General features: G+C 41.8%; 3 protein-coding genes across 5 annotated transcripts; all 3 read right to left on the bottom strand.

Moving 5' to 3' along the window:
- Positions 1-934: 934 nt before the first annotated feature.
- LOC119133825 (potassium channel subfamily K member 4) lies at positions 935-6,726 on the bottom strand. Of its 2 annotated transcripts, none has more exons than XM_037269994.1 (8): positions 6,289-6,726; positions 4,022-4,142; positions 3,677-3,953; positions 2,912-3,026; positions 2,680-2,840; positions 2,425-2,611; positions 2,188-2,330; positions 935-2,114 (listed from the first exon to the last, which is right to left on the bottom strand). In XM_037269994.1, coding segments are annotated over exons 1-8 (1,578 nt in total). In that variant the 5' UTR covers positions 6,290-6,726; the 3' UTR covers positions 935-1,541. The 2 variants fall into 2 exon arrangements, with proteins under 2 accessions (XP_037125889.1, XP_037125888.1); XM_037269993.1 differs by having other exon boundaries at positions 6,296-6,726.
- A 338-nt stretch (positions 6,727-7,064) lies between these two features.
- adssl (adenylosuccinate synthase, like) lies at positions 7,065-10,847 on the bottom strand. The gene is made up of 13 exons (XM_037269728.1): positions 10,577-10,847; positions 10,080-10,182; positions 9,799-9,867; positions 9,663-9,713; positions 9,522-9,588; positions 9,308-9,415; positions 9,072-9,153; positions 8,792-8,918; positions 8,566-8,720; positions 8,299-8,423; positions 8,128-8,225; positions 7,874-8,023; positions 7,065-7,785 (listed from the first exon to the last, which is right to left on the bottom strand). The coding sequence occupies exons 1-13, from the start codon at positions 10,796-10,798 to the stop codon at positions 7,733-7,735; spliced, it is 1,410 nt and encodes a 469-aa protein (XP_037125623.1). The 5' UTR covers positions 10,799-10,847; the 3' UTR covers positions 7,065-7,732.
- Positions 10,848-14,004: 3,157 nt separating this feature from the next.
- Positions 14,005-21,082, bottom strand: kif4 (kinesin family member 4). 2 transcript variants are annotated; one of them, XM_037269726.1, is made up of 27 exons: positions 20,992-21,082; positions 20,587-20,719; positions 20,006-20,120; positions 19,721-19,911; positions 19,545-19,634; positions 19,297-19,463; positions 19,112-19,206; positions 18,887-19,006; positions 18,430-18,605; positions 18,166-18,345; positions 18,001-18,059; positions 17,787-17,892; positions 17,547-17,633; positions 17,288-17,476; positions 17,117-17,220; positions 16,895-17,039; positions 16,630-16,740; positions 16,463-16,546; positions 16,259-16,372; positions 16,026-16,181; positions 15,781-15,878; positions 15,537-15,666; positions 15,248-15,418; positions 15,073-15,174; positions 14,944-15,012; positions 14,404-14,481; positions 14,005-14,338 (listed from the first exon to the last, which is right to left on the bottom strand). In XM_037269726.1, the coding sequence occupies exons 2-27, from the start codon at positions 20,707-20,709 to the stop codon at positions 14,129-14,131; spliced, it is 3,270 nt and encodes a 1,089-aa protein (XP_037125621.1). In that variant the 5' UTR covers positions 20,710-20,719; positions 20,992-21,082; the 3' UTR covers positions 14,005-14,128. The 2 variants fall into 2 exon arrangements, with proteins under 2 accessions (XP_037125621.1, XP_037125622.1); XM_037269727.1 differs by having other exon boundaries at positions 17,117-17,208.
- Positions 21,083-21,663: the final 581 nt, after the last annotated feature.

Raw genomic sequence — 21,663 nt, 5'->3', positions numbered from 1 at the left:
GTGCACATCATCACAGCCTGCTGACTTCCTGATCGCCATGCCACAAGGCTGCCTGTCATCTTTATACATGCTACAGTAAACTGTCCCATTTGCTCAGGGTGCTTGATTGCTCACTATCTGTATACTTCTTATTTAACATAGACTCAATAGATGAGACAAAGATTTGAACACAAAAGATGGAGCAACACATGTAGACGGATAAGTCATATCTTCTCTATCCGCAATAAAAAATAATTATCATTACACCATCTTAGCGTATTAGACGTTCTGTTCTTCTTTTGTCATTATGACTGTATTATACTGCCACCCAGTGGCCAAGATGGGTACACCAGAAGGGCAAACTCAGAATGATCACATACATTAAGTTGTATTGATTAAAAATACCTTAATGAGGACCCCTTTAAAACACTCCCAAAATAGAGTGTCAATTTAATTCACCTACTTGTGTTAATTTCTTATATAATTTAATTGTTTTTCCACTTCACACGTTTCCTCCAGGCATGGCGATTGTACTCTTTTCCAAGCTGTAAGTGTTTCACCTGTCTACAATCATCACATGCACCTCTTGTGTATATTTAGTCTGCGTGTGTTCTCTCTTCCATGTGCCACTTGTCCCCGCCACGTATGAATTTGAGCAATTTATTCTTGGCTTCGAGCATCTCTTCTATTTGCCAAGCTCCTCTGGAATTGTTTGTTCATTTTGCAGGGACTGACTATAATGACCTTTAAAAATATACATATATTTATATATATAGAGAGAGAGATAAATAAAGAGCATTGTGATTGATACTGCATTGTTGCGAGTCTTTTGAGTCTACCAAAGCGCGTTCTTGTCAGTATGTGTGCTATTCCAGTCTTGCAGCTTAGTCTTAATTTGTCCTGACCAGCATACAGTACATAATGTGGTAAAGTTAGAAGAAGAGAAGAGTCCAGACAGATTTACATTCTATAATATGCCGTGCCAAATGTATCTACAATTTAAAAGAAATGCTGCTCTGAGATCATCTCTGTACAGAACATGAGAAATAGTTCCAGTCCACCAGTCCATGCAGTACAGAAGACATTAATCAGCAACGTCATCATGTTTTGTTTTCACAGTAAACATTGTAAAACACAGTGGTTGATTCCAGAAGGACGTACAGCACTCCAAGAAAGTTGCTAGGCAAATGTCTGAGATCAGCACCAGCAAAATAGTAGCACATATGGTGTGATTTTTGGTTGGTCCTTCCTGATTATTATTTTTTTTTCGCATCGTTTTGGACAGCTACATAATAAATGATTACAAGAAAGAAACTGTTGATCCTCTCTCAGCCCAGCAGAGGGCAGCAATTCTTCAAGCAGCAAAGAAAGCCAAGGCATCACTTTTAACATTAAGGCATTCGCGCAAAAGTAAACAGCAGCATCTGCAAAACATGCGGCCAAAGCTTGTGCAACACTTCATTTTCATGTGCCTGTAAATATGCAAACCTTTTTGCCTTAACATGTCCCACCTCCAGTGAAGAACTTGTGTTATGACCTTTCTTGTGCTAGCGACATGGTTTTTATACTTGAGGCTTCAGTGGTATACTTGGAACCGGCTGTGTGGTTCCATTGTGCTCCTTCACGTCAAGACCGGATGGTTTGTTTCCATCATTTTTGGGGCTTCTCCGTGGCTCAGGCCTCCTGTGGCGCCTCCTTTTGTGTGTATGGCCACGTTTAAGATGAGGTGATTTTGAATCCAATTGAGTATCTAAATGTAAATTGCCGCTCTGAGCATCAGATGACTCGTCAATGAATGCTAGGTTCTCCCCAAAATAGTCAAGAGGCTGAGAAAAGAGCGGGTCCTGCTTTTCGTTGTCCACAGGCTCGGTTTGAGTGCTTTCCGATTCAGATCCAGACTCGGACTCATTGGAGGATGTATAAGAGGAGTAAGATTCTGAATCCGTTTCACTCTCATTCTGAACTTCTCCCTCAGGAGCCCCGGGAGCTGAAGTTCCTTGACCGTGGCGGCGAGCACGATGGCGCCGCCTTCTCCGGCGCCGTCTGAAGGGGTCATCAATTTTGCCCGAGATTCGAAAATCCATATTCTGGATGTTTTGTGTCCAGTCAGTGGCATGGGCCCGCAGTTCCTCCATCTAAGACAGGAGAATAAAATCAGCAATCATAGACAATACTCCAATAATAAAAGCAACAAAGAGGAATTGAAACCTCAGCTCTGGTTTTCTTTGAGAGAACTCGAAGCCAGTTTCCTATCATTGACAGAATGGATGCAAAGTAGGCAAGACCCAGCAAGATCCAGAACCACACCAAAGGCTTGTACCAGTGGTCACTGCCTTCAAGCCCAGAATCCCCTTCAAGAGGAGTATCAGAAGGTTATATCAAAAAGTGTATATTTTGTTGCTACCATTTTCTTTCAATCACTCAATTTGTCCGAGTGTGGCTTACCTGCCACATAGTCCCCAAATCCCACCGTTGTCAAGGTGATGACGACAAAGTACGCCGATTCCAGCAGGGTCCAACCCTCCACCCTTTGGAAAACCAAAATTGGCACTGCAACAAACAGCAGGCAGCCAAGCAGGATGGACAAGATGGCAGAAATCACTCGGACGATGGTTTGACTGATGCGCCATTTCTGTCAGTAAGAAAAAGTGCATCAAACAAAACCAACAAACAAGTTCCATTTTTTTTTGTTGCTCTGACCAGGAAGAGTTTCTCTATTTTGGCAACTGTTTTCCTCAACCCGGTCCCAAGATGGTCTCCGACCCCAGCGAGAAGGATGCCAAAGAATGGAATTCCAACCAAGGCGTAGAAAATACAAAACAGTTGACCACCTTCTGTCTTGGGTGAGATGTTTCCAAAACCTGGATATGTCGAATCAAAAGAAATCACGATCGTGTCATCATGCAGGATTGCGGGAGGGGAGGAAACTCACCAATAGTCGTGACGATTGTCCCAGAGAAAAAAAAGGCACTGGCTAAATTCCATTGGCTGACAAAGGTGGCGTTACTACTCGGATCCACGCCTGCACTGATGGCCTCTGCCACCCCCTGCCATGGAATTTGGAACAATTTAGTACACTGGATATTCCAAATCAGTATGTCATCCCGTGATAGGAACACGAAGCTTTAAATTTGCTTCACGAACCAGTGCTTTTCCTGTGTGTATGTAAAAGTGCAGTGTAATGCTTAAAGTCACAAAGCAATGTGGTGTGGCCGGCCACTTACACTCACTCGGACTTCTTTTGGTCATGCTTGCATTCCTGAATACATGAGAACTATAGTGGCTCTAAAAAATTAAAAAAGGCAGAATACTGGACTGGAGGAATAGTTACCCTCTTCATTATTCACTTTGAAATATATTTTAAAGAGTGTGGCTGGCTATTGTCAGCTTACTATTTGCAATACATTTTGGTGTCATAACAAAATAATTTAAATTAATTAAAAAATATATATATTTTAAAATTAGTAAACTTAAAATTTTAAGAAAACAAACTTCAGTAATATTTTAAGTTACATTTTTTACACTGTATGTGATAAAAAAGAAAAAAAACACACACAACCAAAAATGGCCACCACAACAATAAGCAGAATTGTGACGCAAATATTAGCTATTCATTGATGACATCATCAAATTTAATACAGTTGTTTAGTGAGTTCCCAATCAATCAAAAAGAATGTGAGAATATCTGGCATGATACCTCGATGAAAGCTTGCAGGTTATCAGGTCCAACACAGGTAAAGTTCATCAGGAATTCTTGACATGTCCCCTGCAGCTTCTTATGCTTGCCTTCTTCTAGCGGCGTCTCCAAAGCCCTGAACACCACGGCGCCCAGCACCAAGTAGAGTAGCACCCCTGTGAGGATGGCAAGCAGGGTGGAGCAGCGCATGGCTGCACTTCCGCTCACTTCAAACGTGGGCGCAGCTTTTTCTCTGCAAGGCTCTGTGTTGTTATGACCTGGATCCCAGCTGCTGTGGCTGAAACACCCCAAAAAGCAATACGTCAACAATAATAAGGAAAGAAACCCCGATGTGGCTCTGCAAACCTGTTCTTGCGACCACGCCTTCTTCTTTTCCAGTCTTTCTTTTCCCCTGGCCTAAGGATGGATTCCCTGGATCCGTAACCACTGGGGAGCCCATCTACATCACACTCTGTTGGAGGCGACACTACAGTACATAGAGGATTTAGAATGAGGCACACACACACACCCTCTTGTTTTGAATCCATTATTGCAATGCAATGAGATGCTGGTTCTAAAAATATATTGCTCAATTTTCATTTGCGCAATCCTTCAACGGCACGTTTATTATCATTTGCACTGTATTGTATAGCTTCCGTTGATTGGCTAATCCATCCAACCCCCGACATGTCTGTATTGACCTATTCATGGCTAAAGATTGAGAGGCTCCATTGAAAGATGTGACAATACCAGAGTTGAATTTTTGGATGATAGTTTGCAGTAAAAAATTATTTTACTGACGCTGTCAATCAAATCTCAGTTTTTTTAGCTACTTTAGCTGGAGATATTGAAATAGAGTCAAAGGAAGTTTTTTTTCCTGTGAACCTCGCCTTGAACATATTTTCAATTGAAAATAAACACGCATGTCTTGAACAGTTCCAGCCACAACATCTTTGAAAGCGGTCCTCTTAGCTTGTTAGCAGAAATCAAATAAATTGATCCCGTTTCCACATGCCATCAATGTGATTACTTCATTTCTCGCAAAAGCCATTGAACTTTAAAAAGGAATGCAGCCCCTGACACAATGAGATTAAACAGCAGCCGACAAAGGAAATTACAACGTGCCAACAGCACTGCAGATGATGCTGATGATGCAGCTGCCTGCCAGCCATGCCTTAATAATCCTTCTTTTAACACGAGGGGGTCCGTAATGTATTCAGCACAGTGCTCCTACCTTAAAAATGAAGAAAAATAAGAAGCCAGAGTTGCAGTCGCCTCATGCAGCAATGTGTGTGTGTGAGTGAGGAAGAAGCAAGGCTGAACACACGAGGGAGGAGAAAAATACTCAATCAAGCTGACATTACGATGGTGACGAGAGAGAAAAAGATTGGTCTCAAAGAGGGAGGAGGAAGAAAAGCACCATGCATGAAATGGAATGTGGAAATGGACATTGCATCATGTGGTCGCCCCCCTTTGCGGCTGTTTGTGTGGGATCGATGGTGGGATTCATTGAGGTCTGATCCGTGCCCACTGGGGAGCCAGCTCAGCCTCCCGTGTCTCGATAACCTCATACTACTTGACACAAGTGCTGTAGTAGTCTGTGTGTGCGCCAAATTTAAAGCACAGTTGATCATTTGGTGAGTGTAGTACTCAGCTTTTTTTAAATTGAATCACAAACAATAACGTGTAAGCATGCCATAAGATGGGAGCGACCAAGTGCTACTTTTGTCTAAATGAGACTCCTCAACAGTTCATAATGCTAATTAGGAACAACCTGGATGTGGGTGTTAGCAAATGCTGCACACCTACCAACAGAAACTTTAATACCTGCAAGTTTTTTCATTTTATTTGTTAAATATGCTTTTCTCATCAATGGCTTGCAACTCCAGACCTTTAAAAATGTCTGTTGCTTCACCCATCCTAAAATCAAATTCACTGGCATCTATTTCTGTCCTTTGTCTTTAGCCTCTTCCACCGTACCATCTTGAGACAAAAAGCATTCTATTTGGTTATGCCATAGCTACTTTGAATGCACAAATGAGTATTCCTGTGTAACCAGCGCAGAGCCAACAGCAATGCACTCATCACAAATCATTTTATTCATATGACCTACAAAACTAGAACCATATTATATTACCAGTTGAAACCTTTCTGACAGGGATAATCCAAAGTGAGGGTTACTGCCAATTGTGATTTGAATGTCAACGTTATGGCCAGACACATAAAGCAAAGCATCACATTGGTAATGTGCACAGCACCGCAATTGTAAAATGTTATTTATGATGAACTCTATCCTGGTGCTGTACTTATGTTTAAATTGGATTTGTATCATGCACTCAACAGATCAAGTGCAAGGCATTTATCTCCCTTGGTTCAGTTTACATTGGAGTGACTGTCTGTCTCTAGATTGACTAAAGCAGAAACACATTTCCTTCCTATCTTGTCATCTTGTCAGTCATAAATTGTTCAAATGTAAATAGATTCATTTATTTCCCCATTGTTTATCCAGTATAGTCACAGGGAAGCTGCTGGGGTGTCAAATAACAAGTAAAGCTTCCCTTACTTCTGCAATATCTTTGTTTTACCAAGGCGGCATTTGTTAAATATTAAGAAAGAAAAAAAACAAGACTTACTTGTTACTTTTTAGCTCTGGTTCCACACACTTGCGCTTAAAGTCCATCCAGTGAAGGGCAACTGCTCACCTGTAAAGAAGCTAGGCAGGAATTAAAAAAAAAAAGAAATACCTCCCCTCGAAATGTTAGCTGACGCATAAATGTGTTGACATTTACTAAAGAGGATGGTGGTAAATAAAATGCAGAGGGAGGGAGGCTCTGACGAGCGTGCAATTAAGAGCACTTTAGTTTCAATTAACTGCATCATTTTTGATGATGCAGACTTCTTGAGGCTGAAAATGGATTGGTTAGCAAACGTCTGCATCTTTTGCTTATTTAAGTGAAGGTGCACCATGAAAAAGAATATGCACCACTATTTTCTGAATGGTATTGTGTTACAAGACTGAATTCTGCTTTTGGTGCTTTTCTCATAGGATGCATGCGAGTGTATTGTTTCTCTATGACGAGCTCTGAAATGACAAAAAGGACCGAATTACAATTTGGATACAAAGAGATATTTAGTCTCAATTGTAACAAGTGAGGAGAATTTAAGCAAAACTAAGTTTGACTTATTGCGTGACTATTTTGATCAGTTAGTGCAAGAATGAAGGTTTTAGTTGCATTAGAAAGACTTACACCTCAGCATCGATCTCTAGAGGAAACCACTTTACAGTTTAATCTAATTCCTCCAGGCACTGAAAAGCTTTTACAGCAAGGTTTAAAAGGGAGTAAAATACTGGAAGGGTGAATAATTCTGCACATTTCTTATAAGTAATAATTACTGGAATCACCCAATGTAGGATTAAAACTTGTAAGATTGAAGTTTCCATTTATTGACAATAGCAAGCCACAAGGGGAATATGATGCCATATAGAAACCGAATGACGTTTACTATTACGAGTCTCTTTTTATATTTACATCAATGGTTTCTGGGGGGGGCAAAATTGTGGCGTGGAAATCCGATATTTTTTTTTTTTTGTGGTGAGAATGAGCTCCAAAAATACAACACACACTCTAACAATCACGGTTACAAACAACTTAAATGCATTTAAAACAGTTCAAGAAAAAAAAAAAAAAAACGTCAACATTATTGCATAATGGGCTTTCACGTTGCCATGAATGCTAGCTACTCTATCATGCCACCTCAGGTTTAAAAAAATGCTGATGGTACTCCTCACAAGTCGGTAAATAATTGTTAAAGGGTAAACAAGCATAAGCTTCAGAATTTAAAAAAGGGGGGTTCATCACTGTGGAAAGGAATGATTAAACAGTAAATACCCAATTGTAAAACTTGACACCCTAAAAACACAGAAACATCAGCTGGAACACACAAGTTGACTTGTGATTGATAATTGTGAGACTTTCTGCTGAAATCTTTCCATTATGATGGAGTTTACACGTGAAATGATGGCAAAGCGACGTCGTACTGGCCACGGGTGAGGAAGTCAACGGCAGTGGCCGCTGATCAGTACAGTTTGATCATGCTCTCCCTGGACTTGCCCACTCCAACCCACTTGACTGAAACGAGAGGAAATGAAAGGACGTTTTACATTCCCGCCCCGAGCCTGTCGCTCTCCCTGGTGACGCGGAAGGAGATTTTACAAACCTGGCACTTGCAGGAAGTCCTCAATGAAGCGAATGTAGTTCTGCGCCTGCGACGGCAGCTCGGGAAAGCTGCGGGCCGCCTCGGTGCTGCGGCACCACCCGGGGAAAGTTTTGTACTCCACGGTGACGCGCGTCAGAACGTCCGTGTTTGCTGCACCATAACCAAAAGCCATTTATAAATGCACACCTTGACATGCTGGTCAGCAGAGCTAAAAAAAACAAAAAAACCTATCAACATGAAGGTTTGTCACTTACCTGGGAAACTCGGCAGAGGTTTCCCATCAACGTTATAGGCCACTCCCACTTTAATCTCCGACAGGGTGTCCAAAATGTCCAGTTTGGTCAGGGCGATGCTGCAAATACAAGACTCTCGGATCAATTGTGACAATGACGAGGAAATATTTGGTCAAAGAGATGCCCGCTTACGCCGAGAAGCCGTTGACCATGTGAGCATATCGGACCAGTATCAAGTCCAGCCAGCCGCAGCGTCGCTTTCTGCCGGTTGTCACGCCAACCTCGTGACCTCGCGATTGTAAAAGCGCCCCAGTCTCCTGTAAGAAAAGATGAGTGTTTGCTTGAGGAACTTGATCAAAACAAGATTCTACTTTTTTTTTTTATCTTATCAATCATGTCCCAATCAACTTAGTCAAATCTAATTTGAATTTAAATTCACAATGTTGCATCATGACTCACATTATCCTGTTCTGTTGGGAAGGCACCGACGCCCACCCGGGTGGTGTAGGCTTTCACCACGCCATACACTCTTCCAACGTGTGACGGCGGCACGCCAAGCCCGGTGCACACTCCTCCGACGGTGCAGTTAGACGACGTCACAAAGGGATATGTGCCTAAATGGAGACATGTCTATTAGCTGAAGATCGGTCAGATGGATGAAATGACAAATGCTCTTGGCGCTCACCAAAGTCAATATCCAGCAGTGCGGCGTTTGCCCCCTCCACCAGGATTTTCTTACTGGGACCAGTAAGAGCTTTGTGCATGAAGTAAACACCATCTGTCACTAGAGGGCGCAGTCGCTCAGCATATCCCTGGAGAAAGGGATCAGTTGACAAACGTTACCACTTTGTCTGGACTCTTTGTTCTATTGTTGGAATTACAAACCCATAAAAAAAAATAAGAAAAAAACATTCGATGAACCGCAATACATGTGTGTGTGTGTATGAGTCCGCCATCTCTCTCACCTTTAACTGCTCCAGATCGCCTTCAATGTCTACATTCAGATTTGGATACATTGTCAGGAAATGCTCTGCTAACATGCGGAACCTTAAAAAAAAAATAATAATAAGTGTTCTTTCATACTCCTGTAGGCAAAAAATTGCTCAGCTGTTTTACAAAGCAATTACTACCTTAACCCAAATATGAATTTTTCTGATATTTGACTTTTACGTCATCCATTTGAGGCAATTAGCAAACTCACTTGTCCTCAAAGACTTTGAAATCCGAGACAAGATCACACACACGGAGGCCATTCCGAGCAGCTTTGGAGGAGTAGGCGGGGCCTATGCCCTTTTTGGTCGTCCCTAAACTGCAGCAAAGATAAACACATATCAGTGAATGAAACAACGTCAGTTTTGAGAACAGTCTCTCCAGCGGGCCCGATACACAATGCTTAAAATAATTAGCAAAATTACTTTTTCCCTTCTTGCTGCTGCCGCTGTTGCTCCTGAATGCCATCGACAGCCTGATGGAAGTTGAATACTAAAAGTGGACCGAGGGACCCTCAATGAGACACTTGCACATTTCAAAAGACTTGACATGAAAAATATACTCACCAATGTGAGCACGATCAGAAATCTTAAGTCTGTCTTCCCATCCTTGTAATCCTACATGGAAAGAAAAAAACACATGAAATGTTTTATTAAACATGACAAACGCATATTTATCCAAAAGGCTTTTTTTTTCTTCCACCTTTGCCTTTCTTCAGGTTCGATTGTGCCTCTGCAAACAGCCCAGGGAGGTGTATGACAACCCCATTGCCTGCGACAACAAATCAAATGTTTATTTAATTCAATTATTAAAAACTTTTTCCATTACTTTGATAAGAAATGCAGATGTAATAAGACATTTCTTAAAATGGTGAATATGTGCTCAATTTGAGGTCAAATGAAAGTCATGTGACTTAATGTATACTCTGTTTATCTTTCCATCTAAATTCAAGTCCGCCACAATAAATTAGAGAACCAATATACCGATAAAGGAGATGGCTTTCTTGTTGAGGACGCCACTGGGTAGCAGGTGGAAGTCATACTCCACCGAGTCCACGACTACGGTGTGACCCGCGTTGTTGCCACCCTGCAGAAATAAAAAAAAATAAAAAAAATCAAGAGTTCGAATTTCCAAGGGGACATAAACGCCACATCCCACGGACTGGTAACAGAGATAGCACGTCGTGTTACATCATTTCACTTCATATAAACCGTATCGGGAGCACAGCATGATTACTCGCCAACCCCTTTGAAAAGATTAGCACAACGATTCTCTCGTGCAAGGTGAATGTAATCTATCGTTGAACACATGGTAACAAACAAGGCTAGCACCGTAGCTTGTCCATATGCGGAACGAAGTCATACATTTAACCACTGCTTTTCTGACACGACTTTCCCTGGCCTCTAACCGTCTGCCATTTTAATTAGAGGACGTATGAATGTCATTTGGTTGATGTAACAAGTGTAATTATGAGCGTTACCTGACACCTGCAAACAATATCCGCATCCATTGCGAGCAGGTCCACAACTTTTCCTTTGCCCTCGTCCCCCCATTGAGCTCCGAGCACCACGGTCACTTTGTTCGCAGGCTCCTTTGGGGTGCGAAGCGGGAACTCAGACGTGACGTTCTCTCGTGGCCGCTTAACCACCGGCTCCCCGTTTTCTCGTCCATTAACATTAGCCACGTCGCTGACGGATGCCATGCCGCTGTCCTTCCAAAACCGGAATAGCGTTTTACCGCGTTTCCTGACGGGAAGTGCGCTTATTTTTCTGAACCACTAGGTGTCACTGATGTGCGTACAATACAATAAAGCACAATACAGTACCCACGCTTAAGCGGTTTAGAATACGTAAGCTTGTACGCCATATTGAATGTGTCCGACCTGCTCTTAAGCAAATGCAAATTCACATATAGCGCCTTTCTACAAAATTAATGCTCACCAGTCAGCACCCATTTACGATATATATTTCCCCCAAACAGAAAAACAAAACAACATATTTATGTTTAATCTGATTATTATAACTGTATCCTGTGTCGTGTTGCAAATAGGGACAAAAACCTGCCGCAAATAGTTAAAATGTGTCCCATAGTTGGTTTATACTGTAATTTAGTAAAAAGTTGGTGTAGAAATATGTCAGTGAGTATACCTGAATTCGTTTTTTTTTTATTCCCTTGTCTTTTTATTCCCTATAAAGGATATAGTATATAAAGTGAGACTGATCACTTTAAAGTCACAATTCTGTGAAAAAAAGTCAATCTAATTCTGTTTAAATTGGCTTGGATGTAATAATGTACAAAGAATACCCTTCCAGTGATCATCTTGGGGTCCCCTGCATTATGTCAGTGTATTAAGAAAAGTTGTGCCTTGCTCAATAAAAGTTGGGAAACACTGATCGAGAAGAGCAATTTTTTTATTGCCCATCTGAATCCCAAGGAATTTTGTATTTTGAAAATCAGGTGTATGTTTTATAAGAACTTCCAATATTGATGCTGAAATTGTCCTGACCTGTATACAGTAACAGTACACACAAACAGCATAGTAAAACCTCATAAAGGAAAATGTCAAAACTTTAATGAGATATTGTCAACAAATTTTAAGAACAGTACATCTTCAACCCTCCTGCAAAGATCATTCAAACTGATGATGGATGATGACCCAACAACTGTTATGAAGGACAAACACAGCAGTGGCCTACAGAAATGACAGGCAGACATTATCATTACTGGCTGTCAATTCATAGGTCATCACCTTGTGCCCCATTATTCTTTCTAATAAACTATCTTGAAACATAGTAGCTATTGCATCCACTGTAGCAACTCTCTGTAAGTAACAGCACCTCCACTGGAACTTGATCCAGCATCCACATGGAGTTGCTGTTACATCCAGCGAGCACCGAAAGCCTCATCGAGGCCGATCTGTGACGAGAACGAGGGCCGCTCGCTGACAGCGGGACCAAACACATAAAGTTCAAAGATCGCTGAAGTTAAGTGAGGATTTTGGCTGCTTTCAACGATGGTCCTCTGTTGGGTGACTTTGACCTCCTAATTTCCTCCTCCCTGTTTTACTGCCTCAAATACACATCAACCAACAGTGTGACCAAAGGGCCAAAGCTTGACTAGATAACACTCATTTTATGGTGGCAATTATGAGGACGTCTGTCAATATGTGAAAATATGGGCGTGTCTAATCCGTTTACTGACCGTTTCTTGTTCACATATACATATTTTTAAATCTTCAATTCCGTACTTCCACCTTCCCAGAACAGTGCATTTAAATTAAATGTAAGCAAAAGCAAATAAATAGTCTTTTTTTTTTTTTATCAGCTTGTACGGCCCAGTCTAACAAGTGAAGCTATACCATGTGACCTCGGGTTACACCCTGGACTGGTCATCAGTCAATTAATGAAACTGAAATGATATAATTAACGGTAATTAAATATCCTCTCCGAAATACTAAAAAAGCTTTTTGAAGTTTCCACAATTCAGCATTAAAAACCCTTTAATATTCAAATAATAATGTGCTGTTTGTAATCCCTGTGAAGAAAAGAAATGTGGGTTCACATTAGTTTGAAACGTTCCAATGAATCGAGCATGCAGTCGTCAATTTGAGCCGTACTCACCTCGAGGAGTCACGAGGCCAACGTTTGGAGTGGAGCAGCATGTCGTCACGGCCATGGCGAGGTTTAGGCCGCAGTAGTTAAGTTAGAGAAACAGGTTGGTAGAAGAAAAAGACAAAGAAACTCTACAGGATGGAAAGAGAGAAACAAGAGCTGCGTTTCGGGTGGCAACGTTAGTCGTGGCAGAGCAGGAAGGAATGACAACTAGGCCGACCCGCCAGTTTAAGAGATCAGGGGTGGGTGGGTGGTTAATGATTATACTAGCTGTCAATATTTAACAGCCCTTGTGCCCTGCCCCTCTCCAACATCCTGATTCCACACTGACACAGGGAAGGGCCAGTTTCAAGCACATCTCTTTTGTTGTTCCTCTAAAAAAAATGGAGTGCCATTTGATTGGAGGTGGCAGTGAGTAAAGTTTATGACAAGACGTAAACGTGCTTTTTACAGTTAACACGTGAGCGGAGTTCATGATTCACATTTTTTGCTGCGTTGGGTTTTTTAAATCGTGTAGGACCCAAAAGTTGGTCATGGAGCCATTTTGGGTGGCTGGCACACAATGAACTAGTTTGCTGGGCCGTTTAAAAAAAAAAATATATATATATACATAGACACAAGTTTTTACAATTGTACTAGTTTAAGGTGAATCTCAGCTATTAATATTAACCATATCAGTGCCTGGAGAATGAGATTGAGGTGTTATCAGATTGTACCACAGATTAGTCTCCAACAAATTCACAATGACTATCAAAGGAAACAGGAAGACTGTTGGTCTTCTGGTTTGATGTTTTTAAGTTGCTATTAAAACCAGAAGCTGCACAGCTAAACATGGAGTAAAAAAATAAAACATTTTCCTAAAAGTGAATAGATGCAGTATTTCTACATTCTTGTACAAGATTCATTCTTGTACTTGGGTTATCTTATCTTGAAGTTCAAGGCATGGCAATGCTTGCGAGCAGAGTCCAACATCTTAAAGAGAAACAATATGTGCACAGCAATAATGTGTTATGCTGATAAATCACCATCTTTCACCTTTGGATTGATGGTCATCATTTCAGATGCAATTTACACCTGATAACAAAATTAAACTGACGTGCAGGTCACCGTCCTTCTCCAATCAGAGTTGTTTCCGATGAGCTCACTTTATCCGAAAGCAAACAAGGAAAGAAATGCCTTATTTGCATTTTGTGCTATACAACTGAGCATAAAGTACACATATTAATGGGGGGAAACCATCATCACATTTGGGTTATATAGATCTACATCTATATAAATAAAAAAACACTAAATAAACCAAGCTTTACACTTAAGACTTTATTAAACTTAGAACACAGGACAAGTTAAACAAACTAACACGAGGGATCAAAAACAAAACCTCCAGTTAAAATCCAAAACTAGCTATTCACTTAGTGGATGACTTACTCATAAGGAGGATACTCTTCTCTGACTGGAGTGCAGTTGGAGAAAAATCCACTCTGAAAATTTGACAAGTGTCGCTTTTTCTTTTTGAGAATTTTGATGTTATTTTTGGCTAGCTCCTGATCCACATTCTTGTCCTCGTCTTTTGAAACACGTAGTAGCTTTAGGCATGGGGTGTTGTGTTCCCTGTTTTCAATATCCTCTAGAACCTGAAAGAAAAATGAAATCCATCGTTTGCATGCCTCTTGAAGAGAAGCCGAGGGCCATCGCCTACCGTCTCTATTGGTGAGCAATATGGCGGCTTGAAGAAGGTGATGTCTGGACTGCTAGAGTCTCTTGAAATATTTGCATCCTGGAATAAAATGATGGGAAATTTTTGCATAAATTTATCATTTTGAAAGGCAGGGGCGAGGGTGCCTGAGTAAATTTGACAGATAATCAAATCTTTATTGACAAGATAAATCCTGTTTTATTGTAAAAGGCCTTACAGGGCGTGCCTGAACTGCTGTAAGCCTTTTGAAGAGTTTTTTTAAATTTCTTTCAGCCGCCTGCTTATTTATGTGCATCTGTGTGACCAAATGTGAAGGTTATAAAGAAGAAAAAAAAAAGTTTGGTTCTTCAAGTGAAGTGATTTTTCTAAAATCCTATTTATGAGGGTTAGAAATAAAATCAAGCCTAAGCAAATTTTGCAATATATTACCACCTGGTGGTCTCTTTGTGTCACTGCAGATGTAAAGTGACCGTGCCAGTGAAGCATTTTTTCTTTTGCATCATTTACTTAGTAACAAGAGGCTGGAATAAATATTGCACTTACTTGACTATACTGCAACGCCAGGTTTCGACTCTGCTCATACAGCTCACGCAGTTTTTGTAGCTCTTCATCCTAAGGCGAGGAACCCCGTTAATCGGGAAGTCATTTCTTTTTAACAGTGCAAGGACTAACCTGAAGTTTGAGGCGATGTAGGAGCTCCTCCTCCCTTGTGCTTCCGTCATTAGTCTCTTGACCGATGGGTTTGCTCTGGAGCTGGTTCAGGAGACACTGGACCTGTAAGGGAGGGAAGTACACACTGTAGAAGAAGGAAAGCGAGCTCGAAGTAAAACCTGTAGAGAATGAATACTTTGTCTTGATGCCTCTGCTCTAATTCCACAAGCTGCTGCTGATGCTCCATGTCCATGTTGGACATCAATATTCGCTCGTCAGCCAAACGTTTGTTTAACTCGTGCGTGTTGGCTTTCTCGTGTTGGAGTTCACTCTCTTGCTTGGCTGATGCTGTCTTGGCTGACACCAGCTGAGAAGACAAATATGGAATTTCTGACTTGAGACTTCATTATGCAAAGACATTGGAGACAGGCGTGTACAGCCTGCATGCTTTGTTTTCCGTTCTGGACCCAAGCAGCCAGCCTCACCTCAGTCATCAGCACTCGGATGGCACACTTGGCATCAACAATGCTTACGATGCCATCTATACGCTGTTTCAGACGCCCCTCGCTGTCTGCGGCAAGAACCTTCTGCTGAAGGTCAGCTATCTGGGCATTCCTGCTCAAATAATAAACAGCAATTGCTCCGAAAGTTCAAGTAGTGAGCACGTTTACATGCGTTCAATGACCTATCGAAACCCCCCAAACAATTTTTGTAGTCCGTCTGACTAACCTGAGTTCCATTTCTGTCGTCAAGTTCTCCAGCTGTTTGTTCATAGGTGTCTCCAGCGCCCTCTGATTCTCCAACTCGGACAACAGCAGTGTCCGGCGCTTTACGGAAAGATGGCACAGGTACAAAAAAAGTATTTGTTGTCACGCTTAAAATGACGAGAGTTCCGGACTTTCCTGGCAATGGCATTTGATGATTTCAGAACAAAAGTAACATGAACGTTAAAGACACCAGCCACAAAAACTCACCCTGATTTTGGCAGCTGGTTTCTCCCCGGCATCAATCTGCTGCCTGAGTTGCGTTATCTCCTGAGCCAAGACTTTCCTGTCCTCCAGAAGGTCATTGAGGTGACGCCGGGCCTCTGCTATGCTAACCATAACCTCGGCCTCGCTGAGAAACAAATTCTGACACAAATTGCATTGACGACATTAATGATGACAAGTGCACATGCGAGAAGAGCTACTGTGAGCGGAAATATTACCTTCACCCTTGCAGCAGCTCCCTCCGTCCCTCTGCCGTGAGAATCCTTGCGTTTCTCTACGACTTCACTTCTCTTCTGCAGAGCAACTTTCAGTCGCTTGTTTGCCGCCGCAGCCTGTGGGTCAGAACATTCAACAGCTGTTCAATTTGTGCGGCTCAATACATTCAAGTAATGAGTCGGGTGAACGCAAAGACCAAACTTCACCTCCTCTGTTTTCCGACGCAGGACATTGGCCTGTTTCTCAAAGTCCCTCTCGAGTCTAAGCAGCTCGTACTGACGTTTACGATCCTGTCAAAAGTTGTGATTCATTTTGAAAATGCGCTGCAAATCAGACGATTATTATTTCGGGCAGTGTGTCCCGTGCACTGTACCTTTTCTTTCAGCTGAATCACCTCCCTGTCCTTTTCCTTCTTCCAGAGTCGGAATTTCTCAGAGTCATCCCTCATCTGCTTCATTAGCTGAATACGCTGGGACTTCATCGCCTGCAGGGACAATCCATGTCGATATTTTTAACTTTGAGACCACGAGCCTTGGGTTCCTTCCAAACATGTCGGCTTTCCATACATGAGAATACAAGTGCACTTATACTGCAGATCTCAACTGCATCCAAAAAGAAATTCTGTCATTTCCATGTACCTGTATTTCCTGCATCAACTTGCTAACTTTCTGAACAGAAGACTCTTTGAGTTTGAGCATTTTGGACTGCTCAAGAAGCTGCTTCTTCATGTCGACCAGCTGGCCTTCCAACTCCTGCAGACGCTTCCGGCGCTGTTCACTCAGCCTGCAAGCGTAAAGAAGATGGATGAGTGGCTTCTGAAGGAATTGTGGAAATGTCAAGCCTTTGCCCAAGGAGCGTACTTGGCGTGGTTTTTGCCTTTCTTGGCAGACTGAAGTTCCAAAACGAGCTCTTGTTTCTCCTGTTGCAATGAGTTTACCGCCATCTGCAGATCCTGCAAGTTTAGCTAAGAGATCAAATGAGAAAATGATGAATGCCTGCCATGACACCACTGCCAGATTGACTTCTCTCACCTGCTGCTCCGACTGCACCGACTCCAGCTGGCTGTCGTTCTGGCACATCTTCTTAACCAAGGCCTCCTTCAAACCTAACACCTTGTTCAGCTCGATCAGCTCTTTGGACATTTGGGCCTGCTGCAGCGCATGGCGGGCTGTAAAGCCATCTTGCGAGTCATTGCTCGCAGTGGCATTGCTTTCGCTTTCCTAACGGGACAGAAGGGAAACACAATGTTCATGGGGAGGAAAGGGAGACCAAAAAAAAAAAACTACTTACGACTGGGTGGTCATCGACTTCATTGTACTGCTTATCCTCTCCTGCAGCCATGGCATCGATAGAGGCGGCAATGCCTGCACTCTCACGCTGTTAGAAAAAATCAAAAAATCATACCCTCGCTACCAAGCTCATCGGAAGAGCGTGTTCATTCCTCATTCTGTTTGATTTCCTTCAATTCACAGATTGAACTAGAGAATCCTAAAAGCCTCAATATTTTTTAGTCACTGGTGATTTTCATACCTTGATCTCTAAGATAACTTCTTGAAGGTTCTTCATCACTTCAACGTTCTCCTTCAACTCCTGATCCTGTAGTGTCTCCAATACTTTCTCAAGGTCGATTCTGCAACTGTAATAAAATCCACAAGCACCCGTGAGACACCGTAAAATGAATTTCACAAAACAAGTTCATTTCATATTAAGAGTCCGCATTTGAAGAGGAGAATGAAAAGCTTACGCTGCATGGCGCTGCAGTTGTTCCAGTTTGCCTCGAAGTTTCTCGTTGACGTGCTCCGTCTACAACAAAACGGAACAAACGATAAGAATGACAAAAATAAATAAGATTCATGTTTTAAGCACATTCACTGCAACGACCTGTCAGTCGGCAACTTTTTAAACTCACCGTAATTATCTTCTCAAACATGAGAGCCGTTTGTCCGACAGTCTCACTCAGCTCCTTGCTCAATTTAGTATTCTGCTCCTGCAGAGTGCGGTTCTGTTCCAACAACCTTTTTTCATTCCCAGAGAGCGCTGGGGCCACTCCTCCACGAGCATGAAGAAGCATCACCTGCAACTCCTGAACCTGTGGGACGCAAGGAGTGTCAGGACTCACACGCACGTTTAAACGTCAGCCAAATAAAAGACACTTGTGTCACTTTCTATGCACCTGCTGCTTTAAACGGTTCATCTCTGCCACTTTGGGGTCCACGTTGACCACAGGCTTGTTTTTGATTTGCCGAGCTCGGTCAGCGTATCGCAGCGTGTTGATAGTCTCGTCCAGGTTCGTGTCCGCAGGACTGATGCATGCTATCATCAATGTGTGACTGTTGCCTCCGAGAGAATCTGTCGATGCACAATAACTTGGTTATTTATATCGATGCACTATAGGCTACAAGCCATTGATAATTATGTCAATTTGAAAAAACATTTGAAAGAAAATAGCTGAGTCAAGTATTTCACTTGTTAGGAGGAAAAACTACTGATGAAAGAAGATGAAATATAGTTTCAACTAAGCCAACAGGCATTACACACGGTTTGTCCTAAATATTATTTGCCTAGAGATGTGAAGGTCCTCGAAGGGAGGATGCTTTCTGAAGCTCACCTCAAAATAAATTCAAGCCTACCTTGCAACAGGCGAGTGAGTTTGGAGTCTCGGTAAGGGACAAAGGCGTTTTTCTTACTTTCATCCCCCAAGGCACTGATCACATTACCCAAAGCCAAAAGTCCTTTATTGATGCTGATGCCTGAGGATGACAATGTTATTGGGGACACACTCTGAGGGCAGCGCCATTTCAGGTCAATGTCAAATTCAAGGTTATGCGCGGCAGACGCTTCGAGGTGTGCTGTACCTTCCTTTAAGCGATCCCCCTCTGCTTTGGTTTTTTTCTGCCTTTCTGAGCCAGCCAAATCCACAAGGTGCAGTTTGGAAACAACTGAGTCCATTCTGCAAAGAATAAAAAAAAAGATGAGAAGGCTGTCTCAAATATTCAAGACCCCCCCCAAACGGCTAAACATAAGCAACAATGACACGGACTTGTCTTTCCCTTTGCGTTGATCCAGCGTGATGGTAAAGATGGCATGTGAGCGTGACGAGGCAGCGTTCATCGCTGTGGAGCCCACGGTGCGAGCCGAGTTGCCCAGCTCCAGGCAGCTCACCATCTCTTGAGCAGAGACCACCTTCTTCTCAGTTAACCCCACAATCTGAAAAAGGACATTAAAGATGGGACTTTCAGACAAAAACAAATCATATAGATCATTTGTTACAATTGGTGCAACATTTACCTTAATACCTTCTTTGGGGTCTTCCCTAATGCTCACAACTGTTTTATCTTTAGCGGTACACAATAAATCCAAAACATCCTCATTGTAGAGCTGTGATAAAAATAAAAAAAAGAACTGTGTCATTTGTTTATCCCAAAGCCAATGAAAGGGGGGGAAAAAAAAAAAGGTCATACAACCTCCAGATATGATACTCTCATCTTGAAGTCACAGTCTGTACTCTTTTCCTTTTCTTCAAAGATACTCCTGATAACTCGTGGAATAACACCAACAGTGGGATCATTCTCTTGAGCAGATGTGTATGCTCCCCCCATGGAAAAAGTCTTTCCAGACCCGGTCTGTCCGTATGCAATAACTGTGGCATGGTAACCTACAAAAAAAAAAACACAAAAAAAAACACATGACTGTGAGTCTCGTGGCTAAATTGGTCTTTTATTTATTTCTTTTTTAAAAGACACAGCTACCTTTGAATAGCCCATGTAATAAAGGTGACACTGCAGTAGTGAAGACCTCTTCCTGCTCTACAGTGGGATCAAATACATAGTCGTACGTGAACGTCTTTTCTGTGCCGACCACCAACTGAAAGAAAGACATTTGAACTTTAGGCTTTGGATCTCAGTTTTTGACTCAAGGTCCTGTGTCCAGTATGGGTTCTGTGCAAAAGAGAACAAATCTCTCTTCTCGCAAATGTATTTTGATTTTGTTTATAAGCAAAACTGCATTTTGTAGCAAAGCGTGTTTCAAATGAATTGATACTGAAAATGAAAATGTGTTGTTCCAAATAGCACCCTTCTGGCATTATCAACATAGAAAGACATTTGTTGTAGTCAGTCACATGAGGAAAAAGCAGATGTCCAAAGAGTATCACTAAATTCTGACGAACATAAAATCACCTTGTCATTTTCTGTTCTAAAACAAACTCCAGCATCAAACTGAATGTGCTAAGCCTGTTAAGAGAACCCAGAAAAGCATTTTCTACTCATTATAACAAGCCAGGCATGTTACTTTACCACCAAAAAGGAAATGTATAATTTAGAATACAGACCTGTGGTTCTCCTGGGACGAAGGTAAGGCAGCTCTGACATCCCTCATCGAGTTCTTTTGACACTAAAGGACGACAGCGCAAGGCGACCCGTACTGGTATAACCTTCGCATCCTCGTTGGTCATGGTAGAAACGCTATTTCAAAAGATGCAACAGGTAATTAAGCTAGGAAATCATTTTACAACGGCTGAGATGCCAAAAACTTCTACATCGATTTCTCGTTGAAGCCCTCGCGAGACGTGCTGCATAACGTCAGCAACATAAGGATGGCATATATCGGAAGAAACAAAACCAATTATATCAGCCATAAAATAAAAAAAATACATCTGGAAAGTAGCGAGAACGGAAATACAAGTCGTAGCAGTTTTTTTGCGATGATGTTACTAAAAGGAAAATAAAAGCATTACCTTTCTATTCGTGTCGCGACACAGCCAAACTTAAACAGACGTTGTTTCAGTTTACCGCGGATTTCAAATGTCTAGCTCCGCCTCCTTTTTTCTTCGTCGTTGGTCAGTGTTGTTTGGCCTCACGACTGACGACTAGCGGTCAAATGGTGTCATCACCCAACACACAAAGTAGCTACTCTACATTTGTGTACTTTCTAATCCTATACGAGTAAAAAAAACCTTCTAAAAAAAGGCTTGTTACTTTGGTCAACCTCAGCATCACTTACAAAAGAAAAGGAAAAGATCTGTCTGGACACATTCACACATTTTACAGTCTTGGTCTTTTCTTTTATTGAATATTTTTAAAAACAACAAGTATTTGTTATTATGATGAACAATTCAAACATACAATCTAGGGCCAGTTGGAGCGTAAACATCTTGTTTTTAACAAAAAGGGCAAAGAAGGATGCAGAATACATTTAGAGCAAAGTAATTCAGGTGGTGGGCATTCTAGTCTTTTCAGGTCCCATTTATCCTTAGGATAGATGTGCTAAGAAAGGATTTTTTTTCTCAAGATATATGCAAGTGCAAACAGAGGCGAAAGATCTGTTAGAAAGTGAGTGGGTGACAAATCATCCCTCTTGATGAAATGGCTTTTCAGCCTACCATGAAAAATGGGAAGTGACTCTGTTC

This window comes from Syngnathus acus, chromosome 14 (genome assembly GCF_901709675.1).
Source record: "Syngnathus acus chromosome 14, fSynAcu1.2, whole genome shotgun sequence".
Taxonomy (NCBI): Eukaryota; Metazoa; Chordata; class Actinopteri; order Syngnathiformes; family Syngnathidae; genus Syngnathus; species Syngnathus acus.
The sequence above is the reverse complement of the archived record's forward strand: the minus strand, read 5'-3'. Positions and strand labels throughout refer to the sequence as shown.

Excerpts from the sequence above, each read along its gene's own strand:
- LOC119133825 (XM_037269993.1), bottom strand. The coding sequence starts at position 6,335 with ATGGACTTTAAGCGCAAGTGTGTGGAACCAGAGCTAAAAA. Across the intron at positions 4,143-6,295 it reads TGTGGAACCAGAGCTAAAAA|TGTCGCCTCCAACAGAGTGT; the intron begins GTAACAAGTAAG and ends TATGTACTGTAG. Across the intron at positions 3,027-3,676 it reads ACCTGCAAGCTTTCATCGAG|GGGGTGGCAGAGGCCATCAG; the intron begins GTATCATGCCAG and ends ATTCCATGGCAG.
- adssl (XM_037269728.1), bottom strand. The coding sequence starts at position 10,798 with ATGGCATCCGTCAGCGACGTGGCTAATGTTAATGGACGAGAAAACGGG. Across the intron at positions 9,868-10,079 it reads GAAAGCCATCTCCTTTATCG|GCAATGGGGTTGTCATACAC; the intron begins GTATATTGGTTC and ends TTGTTGTCGCAG. Across the intron at positions 9,416-9,521 it reads CAGCAGCAAGAAGGGAAAAA|TTTAGGGACGACCAAAAAGG; the intron begins GTAATTTTGCTA and ends TCTTTGCTGCAG.
- kif4 (XM_037269726.1), bottom strand. The coding sequence starts at position 20,709 with ATGACCAACGAGGATGCGAAGGTTATACCAGTACGGGTCGCCTTGCGC. Across the intron at positions 16,373-16,462 it reads TGCGTCGGAAAACAGAGGAG|GCTGCGGCGGCAAACAAGCG; the intron begins GTGAAGTTTGGT and ends TCTGACCCACAG. Across the intron at positions 14,482-14,943 it reads TGGCGTTGCAGTATAGTCAA|GATGCAAATATTTCAAGAGA; the intron begins GTAAGTGCAATA and ends ATTTTATTCCAG.